This window comes from Pipistrellus hanaki (assembly GCF_964339955.1).
Source record: "Pipistrellus hanaki genome assembly, chromosome: 1".
Taxonomy (NCBI): Eukaryota; Metazoa; Chordata; class Mammalia; order Chiroptera; family Vespertilionidae; genus Pipistrellus; species Pipistrellus hanaki.
In genome coordinates, this window is record NC_140503.1 from 139,967,098 (window position 1) to 139,989,327 (window position 22,230).

Consider the following 22,230-nt stretch of genomic DNA (forward strand, 5'->3'; position numbering starts at 1 on the left):
GACTTCTAGGAGAGCATGTGGATCTGAGGGGACGTCCCTTCCCACCCCCGCCAACGTCCCGTGCAATTCAATACCGCGCTCAACGAGAACCTTAACCTCGTCATTTTAAAAAATGAGATAGCCGTGACCCGGAGTGAACTCGCGGAGTGTAGGTACAGCGGAGGAAATTCTAGACCCGGCGAGGGCCTGAGCCTTGTCCAGCGCGATCTCTTTGCGTGCAATTCGTGCGCGGACCCTGGGTGCCGCCGCTGACCTGTTCCCCTCGCGTTGACCTTGGGAGCCTGTGGCCAGGCCCTGGGTGCTGGGTCTGGCTCTCTCGCTCGCTCCTGACTGCCCCCACTCACCCCACTTTTCCAGATTTCTCCTGGGTCATCCATCCTCTCTCAGCCCCACTCTGCCCACCTTACCTCCAGCCTCCTGCCCTTCCTTCAGTCCCCCCCCCCGCCCCGCACACACACACGCCCCCACCCCATCCACCCCTACACCCAGGCTCCGTGACCTCTTCCCTCAGCCCTGCAGGCCTGCGAGAAGGTCACACACCCGCACACTCCGATTCACACCCCGCAGGCCTCGCCCCAAACAATCCCTTACACACTGTCCTCCTTTGTTCCATTCCTTGGGGGCACTCTTCCCCGTCCGTGCCTCCCTATCCGTCCCGGGCGGCGGGCTCCCCAGGAGTACCTTTCTGTCTCCCCGACGCCCCGGCCCTCCCTCCCTGCCTGATTCCTTCGAGCTCCCGGTTTGGCGCGGATTCCTTTCTCTCCTCCTCCCCCTCCCGTCCTCCCTCCGCGTCCTCCTCTCCGCCCTGGGAGTGCGAGCGCCCGCCGGCTCCTGTCTGTGCGCCCCGCCCGGCTCCCTCTCCCTCTCCCTCTCCTTCCTCCCTCCGCTCTCCCGAGCCCTTTCCCCGGCTCCCGCAGGCCTCTCGGTCCCCGGCCCCGCCTCGCCTCCCGGAGCCCCTGCCCGCCACCCCCGCCCCGCGCCGGCCGGGGCGCTGAGCCGGCTCCCGCTCCCCGCGCAGCCCGGCGCGGCCGCCGCCCGCCGCCGCGGGGCAGCGGAGTTTGGTGGAATCTCTGCTGACGTCACGGCGCTCCCCACCCGCCCCGAGCGGAGGGCGCAGAATGGGATGAGAGCGAGGGAGGAGAGAGCGAGCGGGAGCCCGAGCGGGGAAGCTGGAGCGCAGCGGGAGGACACCGCCGGCGACGGCTGAGACCCCGGAATCCCCCCTCCCCGCGCCCCCGCCGACTCCCCGGAACCTCGGCGCCCTCGGGAGCCCCGCCGGACCCTCGGCCCCGGCTCTCGGGCTCTCGCGGTGCAGCCCGCGCCCCCGGCTCGCGGGCCATCTCTCCGGGAAGCGGCGGGACACGGAGACAGACGGCAGCTTCCTCCCTCTCCCGGGAGCGGGTAAGTGGAGGCCGCCGGCCCCGCGAGGGTGTGAGATCATGCGAGTTTACAAATTTGTTCCACTTTGGGGAATCTTCACTTGGAGGTGATTTGTGGCTCTTGGGGATGCCTTCCCCTCCATCCTCCCCACCCCCGAGGCAGGCAGAATTTGCAAAGCCCTGCTCCTCGCGTCCCCAGTCACAGACGCGAACAATCTACGGGGCGCTGAAGTCGAGGGGGAGGCGAGACCAGGGCTGGCATTTAAAAAGAGGTACCTTCCCTTAAATCTCGGTGCCAGCGCGGCAGGGACAGATCCTCGGGCTGGGGATTAGCCTTCTCGAGATAAAGGGCCCGGGTACAAAGTTTTCGCTACTGGAAGATTAGCCCCCTTCCCATTGTTACCAATTGGGAGGAAAAAAGATTCCATCTTAACTGGCAGTGAGTGACCTCTCAGGCCCAAACGAATTACCTGGGAGCCAGGACTGGATGCCAAACTCACACAATTACTTCGGATTATAAATCCTTTAAATTGATCACCAGTCAACTCCGGTCTTATACTTTCGAGAGATACATTTTACATGGGTGCACGGAAAGGGACTCTTCCAAACGTCAAGTAAGAAAAGGATTGATTCCGAATCTGCGAAATACGTTCCTCTTTTATTCCAATGTAATGGCTTTACTTTTCCTAAGCAATTTAGAAACCAACCCATCATAAGGTAGTCTGATTTTTATTCTTTTTTGTGTATGCAAGGATTATGTCTTACTAAAGTAAACTAAGTGGGAAAATATTTTTGCTATAGTAAATTAAAATAATAGGAATTCATACATCTGAAAACATTTTAATGAAAAAATTAACCTAGTTTAGAGAGATGCCCTTGAATTTTTTATAGGCTACTAATAAGAATTAAAGATGGTTTTAATATCATTTTGGAGGAAATTCATCTAAAACTCTAATACCAATTATCCCAAGGAAACAGAGCAATTAAGCGAAATAGCTTGAAGATTTTTTATTAATGAAACACAAAATAACCATGCAATAATTCAATAATCAAACTTTCCCTAAAAATTAAATAGCTGCTTCATTTATGGAATGTTTCTACTTTATCTCTGCAAAACTATATTTAAATTATTCAGGTGCATCGTTCCTCAAGTGCTCCTGAAGCATCGATATTAATTGGTTTAAAAGAAGGCTTACCCTGGTAAACTACAGGACTGTGTTGTGCAGTATTTTGATGTCCTTAAATAATTACCTGCTGCAAATTAATTTACTGGCTAATCTCCCCAATTTAGTTCATTTAAAACATATGTTCTTGTGCTGTTTATTTCTAAATTTTTCATTGCAGATTTTATTAGAGGATATCAAAATGAAAGGAAAGGGGAGGAAATATAAAGGGATTTGGAATTATGAGTACTCTCCTTTCCCAGCAATTTTTCTTACGGCAATCATTAGACATTCCTTTTAAGCAAAATGTTTTATTTCTTCGTGTGTGCCTGCCTGTCGTGGCCTCTGTGGTTCCGGGTGCTGTGTTAGCTGCCTGGTGCTTCTAGCATGCTCACAATAGAAAGCTCCAGTTGGACAAAGCAGGATTCCCTGGCGTATACTCTCCAACAAGGACGTGAACTTTGGGGGTAAAAACTTTCCATCAGTAAAAGTTGCACATCTTAATTTGGGAGATTAGCCATGGAAGCTAGACCCTAAATCTCACAGCCAAATTTGTCTTGTTAAGACTCGTCTTGACAGGGGCACATTTAAGGATCAGCAGGCAGGAATTGGAAACTTATTTTTTAAAATTTTAATTATCTTCCTTATTTATTTGAATTTAATTCATCTAGTAGGCCTGGTCATTCTACGAAGCAAAAAAACTAAACTAAACTAAACTAAAAAATACACATAAGTAAATGCAGGTTTCCGGGCTCATTTTGACCACCAAGTGAATCCCCAAGTCACAAGGACGCCAGGAGGGAGCTAAGGAACGGGCCTTGACCTTCTTTTCAGTCTTTGGAGGAGAATTCTTGAAAATTTGTTTTGTATTACTCTGTTTGGTCTACAGAACCGAAGCTTAGGAGTGGGGGAGAATGCGTGTAATAATTGACTGACTTGATGTGGTGTGGCCATTCTTTTGTATAGTTCATTCTTTTAGAAAATAAAAACTATTTGCAGTTACCATCTGCAATGCTCCGGCCACCGGCTAATAATGCAGCCAGTTCAGACGCTAAGAGGGAAAAAAAAAAAAAAAAAGATTATCGAAATGATGATGACATGCAAATTTCCCCCGAAATTATCATAAGTAAACATTTGAAGTCTGGACTAATAAAATCCCATCTGTGTTACTTCATATCGAGTTAGTAGAAAGCTGTGATAATGAATTTTGTAATATCTCACGAACAGACATCTCAATCAGGAACTAATCCTGTGATTTTACTGCAGAATCACTAAATCTGGGACCGCCAAATTGCTACTTCTGGGACCCGGGCCCCCGCAGCAAAGAGCCGCGGAGCCCCCTGATCCCGCTGGCGGGTGGGAAAGCCATTTGGCGGGTCTCGACCCTTGGATCCCCCACGCCGCTGTCCCTCCTCTGGGCAGCGACTTTGGCCAGAGGCCCTTGCTCCTTCCAGGAGGGGCCAAGGAGCAGGGAAATGCGACTCAGGCCCGAGGCAGACCCGCAGCGGCCTGCCCGCCTCTGCCCCTCCGCTGGCGGGGCGCCGCCCTCGCCCACCCTCGGCCCTTCCTCCAGGGCCGCGGGCCCTCCCGCCGCAGGCATACCCTGGTGAGCGCGGGAGGAGGCGGGCGCAGAGATCCCACGGTCCTGCGGGGCCCCGGGGCCTTCTTTCATTTCTTCTGACTTTAAAGAGCTGCTCCTCTTCTCCTGAACCCCACAGAGCCCCTCGCCACCCCCTTCTCCTGGTTTGCCTGTGGCGGAGAAGGAGGGGAGCGCGCTAAACGCTAGGCTAGCTGCGTGGTGGTTGGAAATCTGAAAAAGATTTGGGGTTGCCTAGGAGGAGAAGGGGGAGCCATGGGGCAGCCCGTCTCGGGGCTATTGCTCCATCCTCGGTGGGCAGTAAAACCCCTTGGGGACGTTGGCCCTGCTCTCCTCCGTCTCTCTCTGGCCACACCGCCTCTCTCCTCCGTGATCTTAAATCATACTTCAGGGTAAATAAATGGCCCGGGTGAGTATCTCCAGGGAGAAGTGTGGCTAAATATGGAAAACTAGCTCCTGATGGATGAGAGAGAGGCTCAGGGAAGGCTTGCTGCGGGAGAGACCCCGAGGCCGAGAGCCTTGGAGTCCTGTTCGCTGCAGAAAACCGAGGGCCGCTGCGGGCCAGGGCGGGAGCAAGTGGACTCTGACATTCTCCCAGTGTGTGCCGAGCTCCCACTCACAGAGCAGGACTGTGCGGAGCGGCGGCCTCGGCACACAGCTCCCCAAGAGAAAAAGAGAAAAAGCCTCTCCACCCGCCCCTCCCCCCAAATTTGCCTCTGCCAAGGTTACCATGGTGTTCAGAAGGGCTCTTAACCCCCGACAGACCCCTCGAGAGCGGCTCCGCAGCTTTGGACCCCAGAACGCGCGTGCTTTATAGGCCAAGAGCCCCGTGGGCCCATTCGCTTGGGACGTGGAGGGAAATCTCCCACTCATTCCACCCCCCCTCCCCGCCGCGGGCCGGGCCGGGCTGGGCTGGGTCTGGATCTGGGCAGCCAGAGGCTGGGAGGTCCGAGGACCCAGCACACAGTAGGCGCCTACTGGTGGGTGTGGGAGTCTCCCCTCTCTCCTCCAGGAGCCTCCTGAGAGCCCTGTGCTCCCGCGGACCGCCGCCGCACACCGCCCTCCTCTTCTGTTTTGTAGATAACTGGGGATGGAGACCAACTGCCGCAAACTAGTGTCGGCGTGTGTGCAATTAGGTAAGACTCATTTCTCCTGCCCTGTCCCCCCGCCCCACTCCCCGACGGTGAGGCCGCGGCGTGGGGCACTCCCCAAAGGGGCCAGAAAGAAGAAAGGAAGGAAGGATTGAAGGAAATCAGAACCCGAAATCAGAACGCTTGCTGCGTTCCTGAGCCCCAGGCCCATTCCCCGTCGCCGCCCCCCAAACGGGAGCTGCTGGCTGGCAACCCGGGTGGCGCAGAGAGAGGATGCCTCCTGCGCCGCGTGGCCCAGAGGATCCCGGAGACGGGAGTGCCCTCCGCTCTTCTTTCTAACTGGGTCTTTGATCTCTGTCCCCTCTTTCTCCTCGGTCCCGCTCCCCGCCCCCCCCCCACGCCCCTAACCCCGCTCCTTTCCGCGGCGGCGGCCCGGGGCGGCTCTCTCCGCGCACGTGGGGCCGGCGCGCGTGGCCCAGGCGTGCAGCCGGCGGCCGTGGAATGCCTCTTCTCCACCAAAGACTCCGAGGTCCAAAAGGTCGAGTTCACGGACTCTCCCGAGAATCGAAAAGAGGGGGCCCACAGCAAGCTCAGCCCGCGGCAGCATCCCGGCGCCCATGGTAAGGCCGGGAGCGGAGCGCAGGCTGCGAGCTGGGCACCCGCCTCGGGGCCTCTGGGCCTCGGGCGAGACGTGAGCAGGCGAGCCCCCCGGACCGGTGCAGCTCCTGCTCCTGGCACTTAGACACTTGGCCTCTGGGTGGGACGACGGGAAACAGCCGTCCCGGGGACGTTCATCCTTTTCTCCAAATCATACTGCACTCCGGAGGAGACCCAACCACTCTCCCTCTCGCTTTCTCTCTCTGCTTCCCTGTGGCCTCCTCTAGGCACACCCCGACCTACCTCGGCGCCTCCAGCGGGAGTGGAAAAGTGGTCCAACAGCGACCTCTGTCGCTCGGCGCGACCCACTGCGGGCAGCGCCGCTAGGGGCCCAGCCAGTCCTGGCGGCTCTCCGCCGCGCCCCGCCCAGGCTGGTGGGTGCGGGGTTTACCGTGCAGGCGAGCGAGGGAGGCCGGCGTTGGCGGGGGTTTGCCTGGCCGCGGAGGTGCAGGGGCTGACCACTGCCCGCTGAGCCGGAGGGCAGCGAGTACGCGCACCAGCCCAGGGTGGAACGGAGTGTGCGCGCCCCTGTCAACGCGAACCTACGGGCTGTGCCGGCTGCAGGGCCTCGGGTTTTGGCGGTGTCGTTGCTCGATGGGCTGGTTTCATTCTGGATGAGTCAAGGGATGGTGCTGCTCGAAGCCTGCAGGCTTATGCAAAACTCAAAACGTCTCCAACCCGTCGCGCAGGCCTCGGATACATTGGGTCCTTTGATCGTGCGTGCGTGCGTGTGTGTATGTGTGATAGGACAAGCTTTTTTTGGAATGCAGGAAAAAAACTCATACCGACTGTTCCTCTATTTTCTGGGTTTTCCAGGCTCCTTAATAAATAAGTGCCTAGCCTCAGGAGGTTGTTGACCTTTGATAGTGCGAGGAGATAGAGCGACTCCCGCCACCCCCAGCCCTCAGCCTCTAACCCCCTCTTTCCGGATTAAAGAGTAAGGATCCAAATGTAATGGGTGCCAGAGGGAGGGGAGGGGGGCGAATTGGGACCCTGGCCAAGTAAACAAACCATATTCCTAAGAAGAAAACAAAGGCCCTGCCTTCGGGCTTCCCGGTGAATGAGAGAGAGAGAGAGAGAGAGAGAGAGAGAGAGAGAGAGAGAGAGAGAGAACAACATCATTTGTTAAAATAAAACGTCTAAAGTGGTCCGGAGCAGACCGGCCCGGACCCCCGCACCACGTCGCGGAGTCCTCCCGCTGAGCCAGTTAAATGCTCACTTGTCCGGGATTAACCCCATGGGGTTAAATGGGGCCAGGCAGAGATAACGTCGGGTGATTTCTGTCATTAAGATTGTGTTAAATTCTTCTTCTGTTTGATAATCGGTCGTAAAAATAAATTATTAGACCGAAGTATGTTTGGGATATGGTTAAAAATCAAGAGCAGCCATGGCTCCCGGGGAAAACACTTTGTGCGGGTTCAGCCCTGGCTCCAGCCAGACTAGAGGCGCTCCCCGCTCTGACTTCGCCCGGCGCGGACTCGCCTCGCTGGGAGCTGCAGAGACTCAGCGTGTCTCCTCCTCCCCCCCGCCCCCACACAGGGCTCCTGGACCCCAGGACGGGTTTCTGAGTACAGGTGGCCTCCCAGTGAGCTAGGGAGGCGGGCCCCCTGGGGGAGAAGCCCGGAGTGGGGATAGGGGCTTCGTAGGTGGGAAAGAAGCGGTTAGCTGGAGAGACCTGTCACAGGCCTGGCAGGCAGACCCAGGCTCGCTTTTGATAATTAGCAAAGAAACAAAGAACTAGAAATAACCATTACTCTCAAGCCCAGATTATTTTAATGCGGGTGAAGGGCTCTTTGCCTGCAATGCCAGGAGTAGTCTCTTTTCTACTTTTCAGACCAAAAGAGAAAATTGCTACCCTCTCGTGTTCGTGAGGAAGAGGCATGGGATAGTAAGAAATGCTGAACGTCTTAGCTTTATTGGCTTTTAGGGATCTGGTAAACCTAAAAAAAAAAAACCTCTAGTTCCCTTGAAGGAGGGTTGCCAGCATCCTCTTGATTAAATGTGAGCAAATTTAACTTACATAATAAGCAACCCCTAGCTGTAGCCTGCTTTTGAAAGAAAGAGATGTTTCTCCTTTCTTTTGTTTTTTAATAGTTTTTTTTTTTTTTTGCTTTTTAAAAGGAAAAATGTTTATAATATGACATGCAGTTAAAAAAAAAAAAAGAGCCAGTATATCCTATTATTGGCCCTCCCTCTCCTCACCCGGCGTGTCCTCACTGAAGACTGAAACACTCTGGAAAGGCAGGAGGGCTTCTGCAGGGCCGGGTCCCCTTGAAATCTAACAAGCTGACCCCCAGCCTGGCTCACACCCCAAAAAGAGATGGAGGTGAGGTCAGCCAGGCCTCCCAGGCCAGGGCTTTGAGGGAGGCGGGGAGAGGAATGGCTTAGACATGGAAAGTGGAGCCAGGAAGAGGTGGCAGGTTAAGCAATCCCCCCCCCCCCCACACCCGAAGTAAGAGGTTAGAGGCTCCAGAGAACGTACCCCCCCTAGCACCGAGGTCCTTCGCCTTTTCTGGTTTGGGGTGTCCTGAAAGGAACCCCTTTTCGGAATTCAAAAAGCGGCCGTGACCTTCTGGAAGGGCCTGGGCTGAGTGCACTTCCCCTGTCAGGAACCCTGCAGTTCCCGGACAGACGGCGGCTCCGGATTCCGTGCTGAATCGTCCGAGCGGCCTCCCCTTGGTCTGGGCACCTGGCTTAGCGACCCGACCTGGGGTGGGGGACCTCTGTCCGGCCTCCGCCAGCGGCGCCCCTGAATTGTTAAATAGCTTTGCCACCGTGGCCGGTTTGAAAGTGTTTGGCCTTGGTCTTTCATGTTGTAAAACTTCCTTCCTTGGGAGGGGTCCTGAGCCCGGTGCGGAGTCCCAGCTGAGAGACACACTCCCTCTCTCGGGGCCTCAGCACTGTCCGGACCCCAACTTCTTAGGAAGACCCGGGATAACCCCGCCGCCTCCGCGGCCATAGACTCCCTCCCCGCGTCCCTCCCCCCCCCCCCCCACACACACACACCCAATCCCTGGATCAGCAAATGTTTGCCGAGCACATACTAACGAGGGTTCCAAGGTACCCGCTGAAAGCAAACAACCCTGGTTCCCGCCGCCGTCATGAAGCGACTCTAATGCCAACAAGGACCCCAGCGACAGCACCCAGGCCCTCTGCTGCGGAACGGAACGCAGAATGGGCTCGGGGCCTCATCGTTGACAGAAAGGGGGAGAGAGGTGTTCAGAAGGGTAGCCGGCTCCCCAGGGCGGCGCGGGGACAAGATCAGGGGCCTGCCAAGGCGCATTAACTTCTGAGCAAGAAGCAAAGAGGGGAGGGAAGAGCTGGGCAGGGAGAGGAGATGTGCGTTTTCTCGTGGACTCCCCGCCAAAGCAGCGTGCGTGTCTGTGTGCATGCTTCTGTGTGTGTGTGTTCCCCACGAGGGGGAATTTGGACACTTGTCCCCAGGTGGCCGGTCCCTGCGGATCCTGCCCGCGGTGGCAGACCCAGGTTGCGTCCTCGCTCCATCGGGGTGTGCGTCCCAGGTTTGGCCGGGCTGGCGAGCCGGTTTCTCCGGCCCGCTGCTAATATGCCGCTAATATATGCAGCGGTTGTTAGCGAGGCTCCTGGGAAAAGGAAATGTATAACGAAAGCTTATTCGTGAGCAGGAATATACTAAAGGAGCAATCTGATGTCTTCTTAATCCTATGTAAAAAGCTTTGTGGTCTTCCTAATATTGACTGAATGGGTAATTAATGGCTCTTCATCTAGGCGAATACCCTGTAATCCAAAGATAGGCAAAAGACAACAAGCCCAACGTGGAAGACAAAAGGCCCAACAGCGGCTGCCCCCTCCCCCGCCACTGCCCCACTACGACCACAACCACCACCACCACCACCACCACCACCACCACCACCACCACCACCACCAGGGCTTCACGTGGGAGAGTGTCCTCCTAGAGGGCAGAGTTTACCTACCTTTCCTGGGTTAGCCTTCACCACAGGGCCTGGCCTCCCAGCTCCATTCTCCACTACTTGGTCTTTCCCTCACCCATCCTTCTCTCTTCGTTTCTTTCTTCTCAGCTTTTCTAAGAAGTCGCCCTCATTATGGCTCTCAACCACACTTTCTCTTCCCTCTCCCCCCCCCCCTCAAATCCCTTATCTTCCATTTAGGGAAATGATTGATATCAGAGGACCAACACACCAGGTCTTCCAAAGGTTCAGTCAAAGGAGCCGGCTCCCTTGGCCCGCGGTAGTTGGGACAGAAGGGAATACATGGGCAGAAGGAGAGAGCGCGGGCAAAATTGTGTGTCTGTGCTAAAGAGTGATCAGGAGTGATGGAGTCAACTTCATTGTGGGGATCTGACCTGAAGAGTGCCCAGGATTCTCCCAGCATGTTTTTAATAGGCTGACATTTTAATTTAAATCTTTAGAAGTAATATATTACTTGGGTTACTACAATGAGCTGGGTTCCCTTTTTGTCAGCTGACAGCTTTTAAAATATTATTTCGCTAGGGAAATAAAAGCTTCATCTCAGATTATAGGTGGGTATTTTTGGATTTATGTGATTTATGGTCACCATGACAACTAATGCTGAATGTTAGCTACTAGCATGTCTGGGAGAGGGAAGACGGGAAGAAGGGAGAGCAAGAGAAATAGAAAAGAGACGAACATGAGCTGGAAAAGGAGAACATAAAAAAAGAAAGCATTTAAATCCAATTTTTGTTGTGTTGTGTTCTTTTTAAGTGACTTTAGTTAGTCCCTTGTCACTTCTCTCTCTGGACCTGAATATTGATGTTTATCTTATTCCCGCTTCTCTCTCTCCCTTACCCTAACATTTATACATTCTCTTTATTTTACTTTTCCATGACTAAGTCATTGCGAGATTAAATGAGAGCCTAATAAACCCGTAATGGAGGACGGAGCTTGCTAGTAGGGATAGCATGCTAACATGAAAAGATGATGCTTCCTCTAATCCTCAGTCTTCTCTTCCCCGGCCCTACGCCTGACACCTGCACTTTCTCACCCAGTCGCACCAAACCTCCAGCGGCAGATTGTGTGGGGACAGACACAGGGGGACCAACTGCACGAACCTAGCGAGGGCGGGTGTTGTTTAGTACATCTACAGGCTTCTGGTTCAAAAAAAATGCATCCCCCTTTTTTACAAAATAAAGGAACAGGTTTTTTTTATTCCATTTAGGCAACGAGGGGGACGGAAATTAGCTACAGTAAAGCCTTTAATGTTTGGTTACGGCTAGGGGAAGCGGGTAGAAAGGGAGCCCTTTCCAGATTGAGTTCTTGTGCGGAGGGAAGCCAGGAAGAGGAGGGAGAGTAGGAAGGGCCACTTCTTGGGCAGGGTGCAAGGTCTCCTTCTGACCTCTGCGCCTGACACCACTGCTGGCGCACCCACGCCCCTCACGTGTCTCCGAGCAGAATCCCAGGCGGGCCTCGTCCTTGAGCTGGCCTTGACTGAGCAGGGCTCCCGCCTCTCTGAGGCCTGACAGCGCAGGGGGGTATGTAATGGAGTCATTTTCCAGGTGAGTTCTGAGGACACGTTTTTCTTTTTCCGAATGTCATTGGCCCCTTGTTTGTGTCCCTATCTGTACTTGGGCCGCTGCAACTAAGAAATTGATAGCACAGCCCGGCCAATCTTGCGGTGATGGCCAGAAAGGTTTTTCTGCAACTAACACTAAAGAGTGTGAAATTAAATAAGACTTTAAGGCTGGTAATCGGTGGCAAATACCAGCTCAGAACTCTCCTGACCAGGTGTCACACATTTCCCTCCTCAAGGGTTATTATTTGAAAGAATGAGCAAGAAAAAGCCAATTGAGACGATACCTGATGTCTTGGGACACAAAAACTTAATCTCGCACCGAGCTTCCTGTCCTGGTCCTGGGAAGCCATGGTGCACCTCGGACTCCCCTGAAAGGACCACGCTGAGTTTTTCTAATTTCTGTGCAGAAAGCTGACATAGCGATTTCTAGAACCAACCAAAGAAGGGCTTAGTGCTGAACCGAAATACATTCGATTTCTTCGCTTTCAACTTCTACCTTATCGGTGCTGCCTGTACCTGCGTACCCACCCATATGGTTTCGGTAAATTAAATCTCCAAAATTACTCACAACCACCCCCATTTTGACGGAGAAGTGTCTCCCGGCTCCCCACGGCACGCTTGTTTTTCCTCATCTAGACTTTTCGTGTTATTATACTCCTACCACCCACGGAGTGAAATCTCAGGCTTGCGAAGTGTGTCTCTCAGACAAGAGTTTCTGAAGTGATTAATTGATTAGGAGAGAGTTGAAATTCTGGCTCGAAAAAAAAAATGTGAAGAAACACCTCACTAGCTCAGTTGTTTTGAGAGCTGGGGTTGAGGGTGATTTTATATATATATATATATATATATATATATATATATATATATATATATATATATATATATATATATATATGTGTGTGTGTGTGTGTGTGTTTCATTCTATAGACTTACAGGTATATGTGTGTACAGCTGTGTTTTTTCTCTAATCAGGGAGTTCCAGATAACTGTCTTTATGTCCCACTTGGCTTTGCAGTGGATTGACACAATTTAAGATTCCTTGTCCCTTTAGGCTTTTAGGCTGCCTGAAGGTCACCAGCACTTCCACCGTCTCCCGCCCTTTGGCACTGTCAGGTGCTGCCACTTGCCCTTGGGTTTTTCACCCACTTTGGAGGTTGGGTTAGGTCCCTCGTGGTGTGCATTTGTCCGGATGAAAGTTCTATTAGTCAAGCAGAGCCACCTGAGCTTAAATCAGAATTCTGCGGGTTTAATGAGAGATGTGTTTAGAAATCCGTCTGGCTCTGTGGAGCTTCTCGGCTCTCCCAAGCAAGGAGTTTGGACAAACATCCTGAGCTCGCACCAAAAATTGAGTGCCCACTGTGATGGGGAATCTCTCCTCCTTTGATGTAATGGGGGTTTCTTCGTGAAATGAGGCCTTAGGGGCACAGTAGTGTGGGGATCGCAGCTCTGCTAAGGTTTAGAAGAAGAAACTGGAATATGATTAGTAAACACATTGGGCAGAAAAGAGCTGCATTCATATTGACTTAGTTACAGGTCATCGGCTGCCAGTTCAAGGGGAGGAAATATTTACTTTACACATATACTTTATGATCTTGGGGGAATTAGAGGAAATTCAATAAGAAAATGGCTGGAAACATCTAAAACCCTTATTTAAAAGACTTAAGCAAATTAAAGTCTTATCAGATTAAAACCCACTACAAATGTAAGAGCATTGTCTTCAGCGAAACGCTGTGGGGTCTGAGGAGATTCTCCTCCAAATCTCAGGGATAAAATGCGTCATTTAAGCACCAGATAATGAACAGAATGTAAATTAATTTAACCTTCTTTACCAACAGGCTGCCGGTGTAATATGTATAATTTAACGATAAGATTGCAGGACCTAATATGGCTGGAAGTATGAACCTCAGCCAATGCAGACCTGTCAGAGCGGGGATGTATTCTGCTCTGGGTAGGTGTGTGTATGCTTGGAGTGGGGGTGAACTGGGACAAAAGGTTAAAATTAGAAATGCTGATTTAAAGCTTACTATGAAGCAAGTTCCCCCCTTATAGCTGAATTCTTCTTAAAGTAGGATGGTACTTGTGTGGAGAGAGACTAGTCTGGAGAACAATTCTCCTACGGTTCCTCTGACTGCTCTCAAGCATGTTTAAAATGGGAGAGGAGTTGCAGATAGGGTTTGGGGTGGGGAGCAGGGCAAAGGGGAGACACATAGGTTACAAACGTGTTTGTAGTCCGTTTCATCTATGCTGCCCCAGACCGAATACGTTTCCCAATCTTGTGAACAAGGACGGGGAGGGGATTTTCTGGAGATACCCCATACTGATGTTGCAAATCATTGACTGTAACGTCAAACAAATACACAGCCAGGGATGATAACACTAACTCCACAATAAAGCAATCGCCCATGCAGAGCCCGGGGGAGATTAGTCTGTGCTCCCCAGCTGACCCAAGCCAGAGGACAAAGGGACTTTCAAAAAAATTATTTTAAATAATGTGTTTGGGTTTCTTTCTCTAACTTCCGTGGAAATTAAATTGATGTGGAAATAGTGCTACAAAGGGTTGGATGTCGCCAAAGGTGTTCTATTTCCTTTGTTTATATAAATGAATAAGGTTTTGCCTTTCCTGGCCCAGGGTTCTCCTACGCTTGTGTCCTTTGCTCAAACCCTACCGCCTCTGCCTGCTTGGACTTTAACAATTCAAGACAGCCTTGAGCTTCCTAGGGGGGGAAAAAGAAGACAAAAATTATCCTTGAAATTGGTTATTTGGCAACATTCTTAATTGTATGGAAACTCATTAAAGCATAGTTTATATATAATTAGCTCAAGGCTGTTGATTCTACAAGCTTTATGGATTTCAATCTGATTGATAATAAAGTAAACACAAGAGTCGAATTTAAAGCTCGGCTCTCTCTCTGGTTAGGACGAGCTTAATACAGTGTACGAGGAATTTGAAAGATCTAGGATATGTGTCTTAATCAACGCTAAGTAGAATGGATAAGCTTTCAGCATTTTGAAAATGCTGGGCTAGGGTTTCTATTCTATTGTGTGTTTTCTGTCTGGGGACTAATAAGCATTACAGAGAACGTGATCTGAGGCGACTTTTTATTCTTGTATAAATCCAGAGTGAACCACCAAACAGTTGTTCGTTGAAAGTCAAGGTAATTTTCTCTTGACGGGTCCATTTGCTTCTCGATTTCTAATTTATTAGCCTGCCTTCTAAGGGATATGTCTTTTTTTTTTTTTTTCAATTAAAACAAAGCTTCTTCAGATTAGTGCAGCATTCGCCTGACAGGCTGTTTGGAAAAATCTAAGATCGGAGAAGTGATCTGTGGGTGTTTTTTTAAAAAAAAAATATTTCTGGTTTTCAGTAGCATGTCTCCTTTCCATACAGGAGAAGAAAAACACCTCTGGAGTGAAAATGGCTATAAGTGAGACATAAAAGAAAGGGGGCAGGGGGTACCTTGTTGACCCGTGTACCTTCCAGCTCCTTTCTCCCCGAGCCTTTTTACTCCCACCTCATCCTTCCACCTCTCCGCCCGCCCGAACAAAAAGCCCATCGCGCTCAGTCGGGCTGGAGCCAGCGGGTGTAGACTCTGCCGGCGCAGGGAGGTAGTGGCCCAGCCCACTGAGCTGATAGGTGCAAGCAGCGCGGTCCCTCCGCCCGCAGCTCGGGGCCTCCTGATTGGGCCAGAGCCACGTCACTCCGGCCACCAGAAGGGTCTGGGAGGAGGCGGAGGGAGGCGGGAGGGCCGTGGCCAAATGACGTCTCGGCACCAGGAAGCCCGCCTCTGGTTTTTAAGATGTTAGGCCAACAGGGAAGCGGGGAGCCGCAGTGCCGGTCCTCCGCTCCGCTGGCCCAGGTGCCGGGAGCTGAGCTGAGCTGAGTTGAGCTGCGGCGAGGCCCGGCTCCAGCCCCACGATCCGCGGGGCCGTGCGTGTGCCCGACGCGGAGGGAGCGTCCGGAGGCTCCGCCGCCGCCGCGGGGATCCGATGTCAGCTACCTGTCCCTGTCACTCTTGACACTTCGCTGTCAGGGCTGCGCGCGGGGGGCGGGCGGAGCGCGCCCGGCGTTGGCCGTCCCCATTGGAGGGGTCCTCTGGAGAGGGAGGGGGCGAGGAAGGAAAGGGGTCTTCGCCCACTCTCGTTTCGCTTTGGAACTTGCAAGCCTGCTGCTCCCCCAAAGACGCCCGGAGCCCCGGAGCCGTACCCTCCCGACCGACCTCGTTCGCATGGCTCCGCTCGCCCGCTGACATTCGGCCGCTGGAACCTCTCGCTTATTAAAAGCCTTTCCGAAGAAGACCGGGCGGCGAGGCTGGAGCGCGCCGCGGGGGGTGTGTTTCCCGGCTGTGCCCGCGGCGGACCCCGCGGGGACGCCCCGCGCCCCGAGCGCAGCGCGGCCCGGGCCGGGCAGGGCGGCGCGCTCCTCCGCCCATGAGCTGCATGAGAGGCCCGCTGCACTTGGAGCCCCGAGCAGCAGGGACCAAGCGGCCGGCTGCCCCCGCGTCCTCCGCCTGCCCCCATCCCCAGCTCCAGGCGATGGCTTCGGTCCTAGCCCCCGGCCAGACCCGCGCCCTGGACTCCGCCAAGCACAGGCTGGAGGTGCACACCATCTCCGACACCTCCAGCCCCGAGGCCGCAGGTAAGGAGCCGCGCGGCCCCCGCGGTACCCCCGCCCGGCCGCCCCGCGACGCTCGACCTCTCTGGCCCGCGAGCAAGACGGGCCCTGCCAGGGGGGAAGGCGGTGGTGGGAGTGGTCGTGCAGCTGGCCGTCCGCACGACTTCCCGTCCCTTTCGCTCTACCTCCACCGCCCGGCTGGGGTGGCGCGAACGGCGCGGGTCTCTCGGCCTCCCTCCCTATGCCTACCCCGGCCTCCCTTCTGTCGCTTGGGTCACAAAAATTGACAGCATCTGCACCCGAGGGGGCGCAGAGGCCGCTCCCCATCTCCCACCCGGGCCACGTTCTCCTCTCGGCTTTCAGCTCCCAAGAAGCTCCACTTGTTCACAATGTATCTCTGAAACTATGTCTCAGAAGAAGAGGTCTTAAAAAAAAATTGCGTGCCAGACCGAATCCCAAAGTCCGCTTCTCTAGCCTTCCCAAACCTCTTGGAAAGCCGGGGTGTCTCTGTACAGAAAGCCGGGGTGTCTGTACAGAAAGCTGGGGTGTCTCTGTACCACGCGCGCGGGCGCGTGTCCGGAAGGTTTCGGTGTGTCTGCGCAGAGGCGTATACACGGGCTCGAAAGGACGGGCAATAAAAATGAATGTGTCGCGGTCGCAGGCAAGATAAACATGTAAATAAAACGTACGGCGCCGCCGGCGGCGGGGGGGGGGGGGTGATGGGGAAAGAAGGGAGGAGATGGGGCGCGCACACCCACACCCGCGCCGGCACCCCCCAGACGCCAGTGCTCCGCGCCACGCGAGCGAGCGGCCGGTCCCACACTCCTCCCCGCCGCCTCCCCGCTCTCCCCGGCCAGGGCCCCCCTCTCTTCCCGGGAGTTCCCCGGTGGCCGGTGGGGGCACGCTGATGGGAACCGCTGTGCGTTGTTTCGCTTTCAGAGAAGGACAAGAGCCAGCAGGGGAAGAATGAGGACGTGGGCGCCGAAGACCCGTCCAAGAAGAAGCGGCAGCGGCGGCAGCGGACTCACTTCACCAGCCAACAGCTGCAGGAGCTGGAGGCCACGTTCCAGAGGAACCGCTACCCGGACATGTCCACGCGCGAAGAGATCGCCGTGTGGACCAACCTCACGGAAGCCCGAGTCCGGGTAGGAGCGCGGGCGGAGCGGGGGAGGGAGGAAGGGCTAGGCGGCGGGGGAGCGCCGCGGAGGCGCAGGCCGTGGGGACCTGGAGGGAGCGACGGGAGGCGGCGCCGCGCCCCGGAGGCTGCGGGTGGGGTGTCTTTGCAAAAGCAAAAGGCCTCTCGCCGCCGGCCCAGTCGCGAGGTGCCGGCCCAGTCGCGAGGTTACAGCTCCCCGATCCGAGGCTCTGCCGAGGGCTCCCGTTGGGGCCCGGAATGGCAAGGGCTCGCTGCTACTACGCCGCCCAGCGCCCTACCACACTGGGCCACATGGCATTCATTCCCTTGCACAGGATATTGTGTTCCTGGCTTGCAGTCGCCGGGCGAGCGCTCATAAAATCCCTCCCAGGCTAGGAGCTGAAAACAGGCTCCAACCTGTGCGCCTTTAACAAGGAAAACCGGCCAGAAACACGCAAGGGAAACTTTCCCGCCGGGCCTGGCCCAGCCCTTTCTCTAGGCGTCTCGTCCTCCATACAAGGTCTCTGCGGGCGGTTTGGGGCCATTCAGGTCTCTCTCACGCCCGACTCCCTGGTTTTGTGATCTCCGGAAGCCATTTTAATACCCACGCTACTATCCTGCTAATCGGTCCACTTAGAAAGAAAAAGAAAAAGACTTTTCAGTTTGGTTTATTTATCTTTTTCTCAGGAGATTGTTGCACCCTTCCCCCCAGTTAAAATAGTTTTATCAAAGAAAGGGCTTACCTTTGTGTAGCAAATCTGTGCATTATGGATGGGCAAAAAAAAAAAAAAAAAAAAAAAAGAACTTTAAATCAGTTACCCAGTAGCAGCAGCATCCTGGTTTATGCTTGTCGGTGCAAAACTCCAAAATTGTTAGGATTCTGGAAACAGAAAATACACAAAGGATCCAGAGGCTTTACTGAAAAGAAAAGAAAAAGAAAAAAAAAAAAAGTCCTGGTTAGAAAAACAGAGCCCCCAGCTAGAACAGAGGAAGCGTATAACAATAAGGATGGAAAGATTTTAAGGCCAAAAATCACTCCCAGAGCAGAGGGAACGAAGAAGACACTGTCTGGGTGGCACTGTGTAAGGCGTGAGGCGAGGCTGGTGGTAAAAGAGCCGGGATGAGGTTGGAAATGGTTTTAAGTTTAACTGCACGGAGCCAGCGCTCCGCGGGCCTGCCTGGCTCTGCGAAAGGTCAGTCTCTCATGAGCTCTCCTGAGCAGCAGGGGAACGGGCCTCTCACGTACGCTTCTTGCCTGGGCAAAGTTTAGGTGGCGTAAGGGGAGAAACGGCGAGTAGTTAAAATAAAAACACAATCTGTGGATACCGTGGAATCCTTCAGGAAAGCCTTCCCACAACCCCCTGGGTTCCCCTCAGTCCCTCCCCAGGGCCCTGCTTGCCGCCCCTCAGGGGCCCTCGCTCCCTCCCGCTACCTCTACCCAAGCCCAGGGCTGGTCCAGCCGAGTGGGAGTGAGGCAGGCGTGCTTTTTATAGCAGTCGGGTGCAAAAGAGAGGAAGGGGGACACAAAAGGAAATCAAGAATGAAAGGGGGAAAGGGGGGGAGAGAAAAAAAGCGGATTAGCCGGCTGGGCCCGGCTGAGAGATGTGTAATGTGAAACATCACTGGTGTCAACTCCGAAATCTCCGACCAGGCCTCTCTCCAATACACAAAAGCCGCCGTCTGGGGCGACTGGCGGGTCCAATGTGGATTGAGAGCGGGGTTGTGGCGGGGCCATCGGTCGCGGGTAGGGGGGTTGGCTGGGCTGGAGGGGGCCTCCTGCAAAGCCCAGACCCGTCTGGGCCCAGGAGCAGAGCGAGGGGGCGCGGGCCTGGCCTGGGACGGGAGGAGTAAGAAAGAAAGAAAGAGATGGCCTGGGAGGGGAGGAGTAAGAAAGAGAGCAGAGTGAGTGGGGGCTGCAGAGCAACCCATTCTGGGGTCGGGAGTTTATGCGCGCTGAATTCCTTGAGTTTACGGAGCTGTTGGGGTTTTACTTGGTTATTTTGCTAGGCGAGGGAGGGGGTCGCGGCCGGGCGTTTGCTGAGGGGAAGGTGCAGGTTCCCCTGGAGTGGAAGGGGGCAGTGGAGACCCCAGAGGGCAGGGAGGGGCTGTGTGGGGGAGCGGGCTCTGGTGCCCTGTCAGTCCCTGGTGCTCTCCACGGAGTGTGTGGCTTTGGAATGGAAGCAAGTTTGCAAGGTGGCCAGGGCGGGAGGAGCCTGCTGGCCCGCGTTTGTTTTTGCGGGGAGTGTTTTTGGATCCCAAGCAGGGCCCGGGTTAGAGAAGAAGCTGCCACAGGCCACCAAGCATTCGGCTGGGGTTTGTGGCGAAGTTCAGAGCCCTGCCTCGCAGGCCTGAGCCGCCAGGGCTCTCCTTCCTCCTTTGGTCTGGGCTCCAGACCATGGGGGTGCGGGGGCGCGCGGGGGTGCGGAGACCGGTGACGACCAGGGTTTGGTGTCGAAGAAGAGGCGGCCTCTGGTGCTCTCGGGGATTGAGGTTTGATTTATCCAACCTGTGGCGTCTTATTTGCTCCCTGCCCTCCCCTTCCCCCCTCCCCCACCCCATCCCACCCCAGGTTTGGTTCAAGAACCGCCGGGCCAAATGGAGAAAGCGGGAGCGCAACCAGCAAGCCGAGCTGTGCAAGAACGGCTTCGGGCCGCAGTTCAACGGGCTCATGCAGCCCTACGACGACATGTACCCGGGCTACTCGTACAACAACTGGGCCGCCAAGGGCCTCACGTCCGCCTCGCTGTCCACCAAGAGCTTCCCCTTCTTCAACTCGATGAACGTCAACCCCCTGTCGTCGCAGAGCATGTTCTCCCCGCCCAGCTCCATCTCCTCCATGAGCATGTCGTCCAGCATGGTGCCCTCGGCGGTGGCCGGCGTCCCGGGCTCCGGCCTCAACAGCCTCAACAACCTCAACAACCTGAGCAGCCCGTCGCTCAACTCGGCCGTGCCCACGCCCGCCTGCCCCTACGCGCCGCCGACCCCGCCGTACGTTTACCGGGACACGTGTAACTCGAGCCTGGCCAGCCTGAGACTGAAAGCCAAGCAGCACTCCAGCTTCGGCTACGCCAGCGTGCAGACCCCGGCGTCCAACCTGAGCGCCTGCCAGTACGCGGTGGACCGGCCGGTGTGAGCCGCGCCCGCCGGCCCGGATCCTAGCGCCGTGCCAGGCGGGAGGGCCCCCTCTGCCCCCCGGAGAGACTGGGAGTTACTGCTAGAAGGTCGTGGGCACTCAAGGAAGGGACAGAAGGAGGAGGGAGAGGAAAAGGAAACCACTGAATGAAAGAGAGGGAGCTCCCTCGATTTCAAAAGGAATTGCCTCGGTGTGTCTTGACATCTTTCCCTAAAAAGTTATTTCCAAAAGTTGCAAAGGACGCGCTCTCGGAGGTTTGACTGGATAGGACCTTTTAACATTACGATAAGCTTGTTATTTTTTAAGTTTAGCCTTGTTAACATTAAAAAAAAAATGACGGAAAGGATGTATATATATCGAAATGTCAAATTAATTTTATAAAAAGCAGTTGTTAGGAATATCGCAACAGTGTTTTTAAAAGGTTAGGCTTTAAAATAAAGCATGTTATGCAGAAGCGATTAGGATTTTTTTCGCTCTCGAGCAAAGGAATGTATATATTAAATGCCACACTGTATGTTTCTAACATATTATTATTATTAAAAAAATGTGTGAATATCAGTTTTAGAATAGTTTCTCTGGTGGATGCAATGATGTTTCTGAAACTGCTATGTACAACCTACCCTGTGTATAACATTTCGTACAATATTATTGTTTTACTTTTCAGCAAATATGAGAAAAAAAAGTGTTTTATTTCATGGGAGTAAAATATACTGCATACACATTGGTCTGGATTCTTTCTGCTCCTCCTCTGTCTCCTGGCCAGGGTTTCTCAGTCACTGCCTACTAAACCAGTTCCCTCTGCCTGCTTAGTCAAGGATGCAAGGCAGGAGCACTTATTTAAATTTGGTAGAAATAAATTATAATCATCCATCAGAAACAACAAAAAAGCACACCCAGAAAAAAAAAAAAAGAGCTGCAAAGTCTGATCTTGTCTCTCCCAGATTTGTATTTGGCTTAACCCCCCGAGGATTCCATTATTGCTAGAAAAAAATAATATTTTTTATTATTTCACCAGGCGAAAGAAATGTAGGCAGTACACCAGCTTGGAATTTCTCATTCACTCCTGGGGGAGAAGGGTGGGGTACCTGTGGCCTCCAGGAAATTGTTCTGGAGAAGTCTATGTGTATGTCTACCTGTACAGTTTATATACATTCCTCTCAAGAGGAATATGTCTGTATGTTTCTTAGGAAACACCGCCAGTTCAAAATATTTAGGCCTCCACGTTTATCTTTCAGGCTTAAGTAGAGAGATTCTTCATGTTCTATTGCATTACTATTTCCCAATCCTTTAGAGACATTAAAGGAAACAAAGACAGGTCCTAATAACCACGGCCCCTCGGTTTCTCAAAGAGCCCAGGGGTTGAGAGGTTAGAGTGGAGTTTCCTGAGTCTTGTCGAGCAATATGTAGTTGAGACAAAGGTCACGCTCCCCGTGTTTTGTTTTAAATAATATTGACCCATTAATTCTAAACCTGCTTGTTCCTGAAATTATACAGGATTATAGTGTGCAAACTGCAGGACAATGATTCAAATCAAGATGAATTACAGCCCTCGCCTCCCCTCCCATCCTCTGACTTCTGAAGGGGGAAGGAGGGTCTGTGTGTGAGTGTTTGAAAGAACTTGAAACAACCCCTCCTTCCTTTGTCGGTGGTTTTCAGCCTCTCTCTCTCTCTCTCTCTCTCTCTCTCTCTCTCTCTCTCTCTCGTGGAATTTGATTTAGTAGCAAATAGTAGCAACTACAACTTAGTTCGGAAGAACTCATCACCACGGTGCTGTGAGGGGATGGGGGGGCGGGGGGGAGAGAAAAGGAGTTCGGTCAGAGCCGCCCCGCACCCCCAAGTGGGCGAGAACAAACACCATCAGGGGGAACGAGGGGGGGGGGGGCCGAAAAGAAGCCGCCGGTTTGGAGGAGCAAGAGAAAATCCTGTGTTTTTTG

At 53.7% G+C, this 22,230-nt stretch overlaps 1 protein-coding gene across 3 annotated transcripts; it reads left to right on the forward strand.

Annotated features, from left to right (window-relative positions):
• Nucleotides 1-1,009: 1,009 nt before the first annotated feature.
• Nucleotides 1,010-21,027, forward strand: PITX2 (paired like homeodomain 2). Of its 3 annotated transcripts, XM_084872829.1 has the most exons (5): nucleotides 1,010-1,401; nucleotides 5,220-5,275; nucleotides 5,710-5,850; nucleotides 16,968-17,173; nucleotides 19,733-21,027. In XM_084872829.1, the coding sequence occupies exons 2-5, from the start codon at nucleotides 5,230-5,232 to the stop codon at nucleotides 20,294-20,296; spliced, it is 957 nt and encodes a 318-aa protein (XP_084728955.1). In that variant the 5' UTR covers nucleotides 1,010-1,401; nucleotides 5,220-5,229; the 3' UTR covers nucleotides 20,297-21,027. The 3 variants fall into 3 exon arrangements, with proteins under 3 accessions (XP_084728955.1, XP_084728956.1, XP_084728954.1); XM_084872830.1 differs by lacking the exon at nucleotides 5,710-5,850 and having other exon boundaries at nucleotides 1,021-1,401; XM_084872828.1 differs by lacking the exons at nucleotides 1,010-1,401; nucleotides 5,220-5,275; nucleotides 5,710-5,850 and adding an exon at nucleotides 15,124-16,052.
• The last annotated feature ends 1,203 nt before the right edge of the window (nucleotides 21,028-22,230 follow it).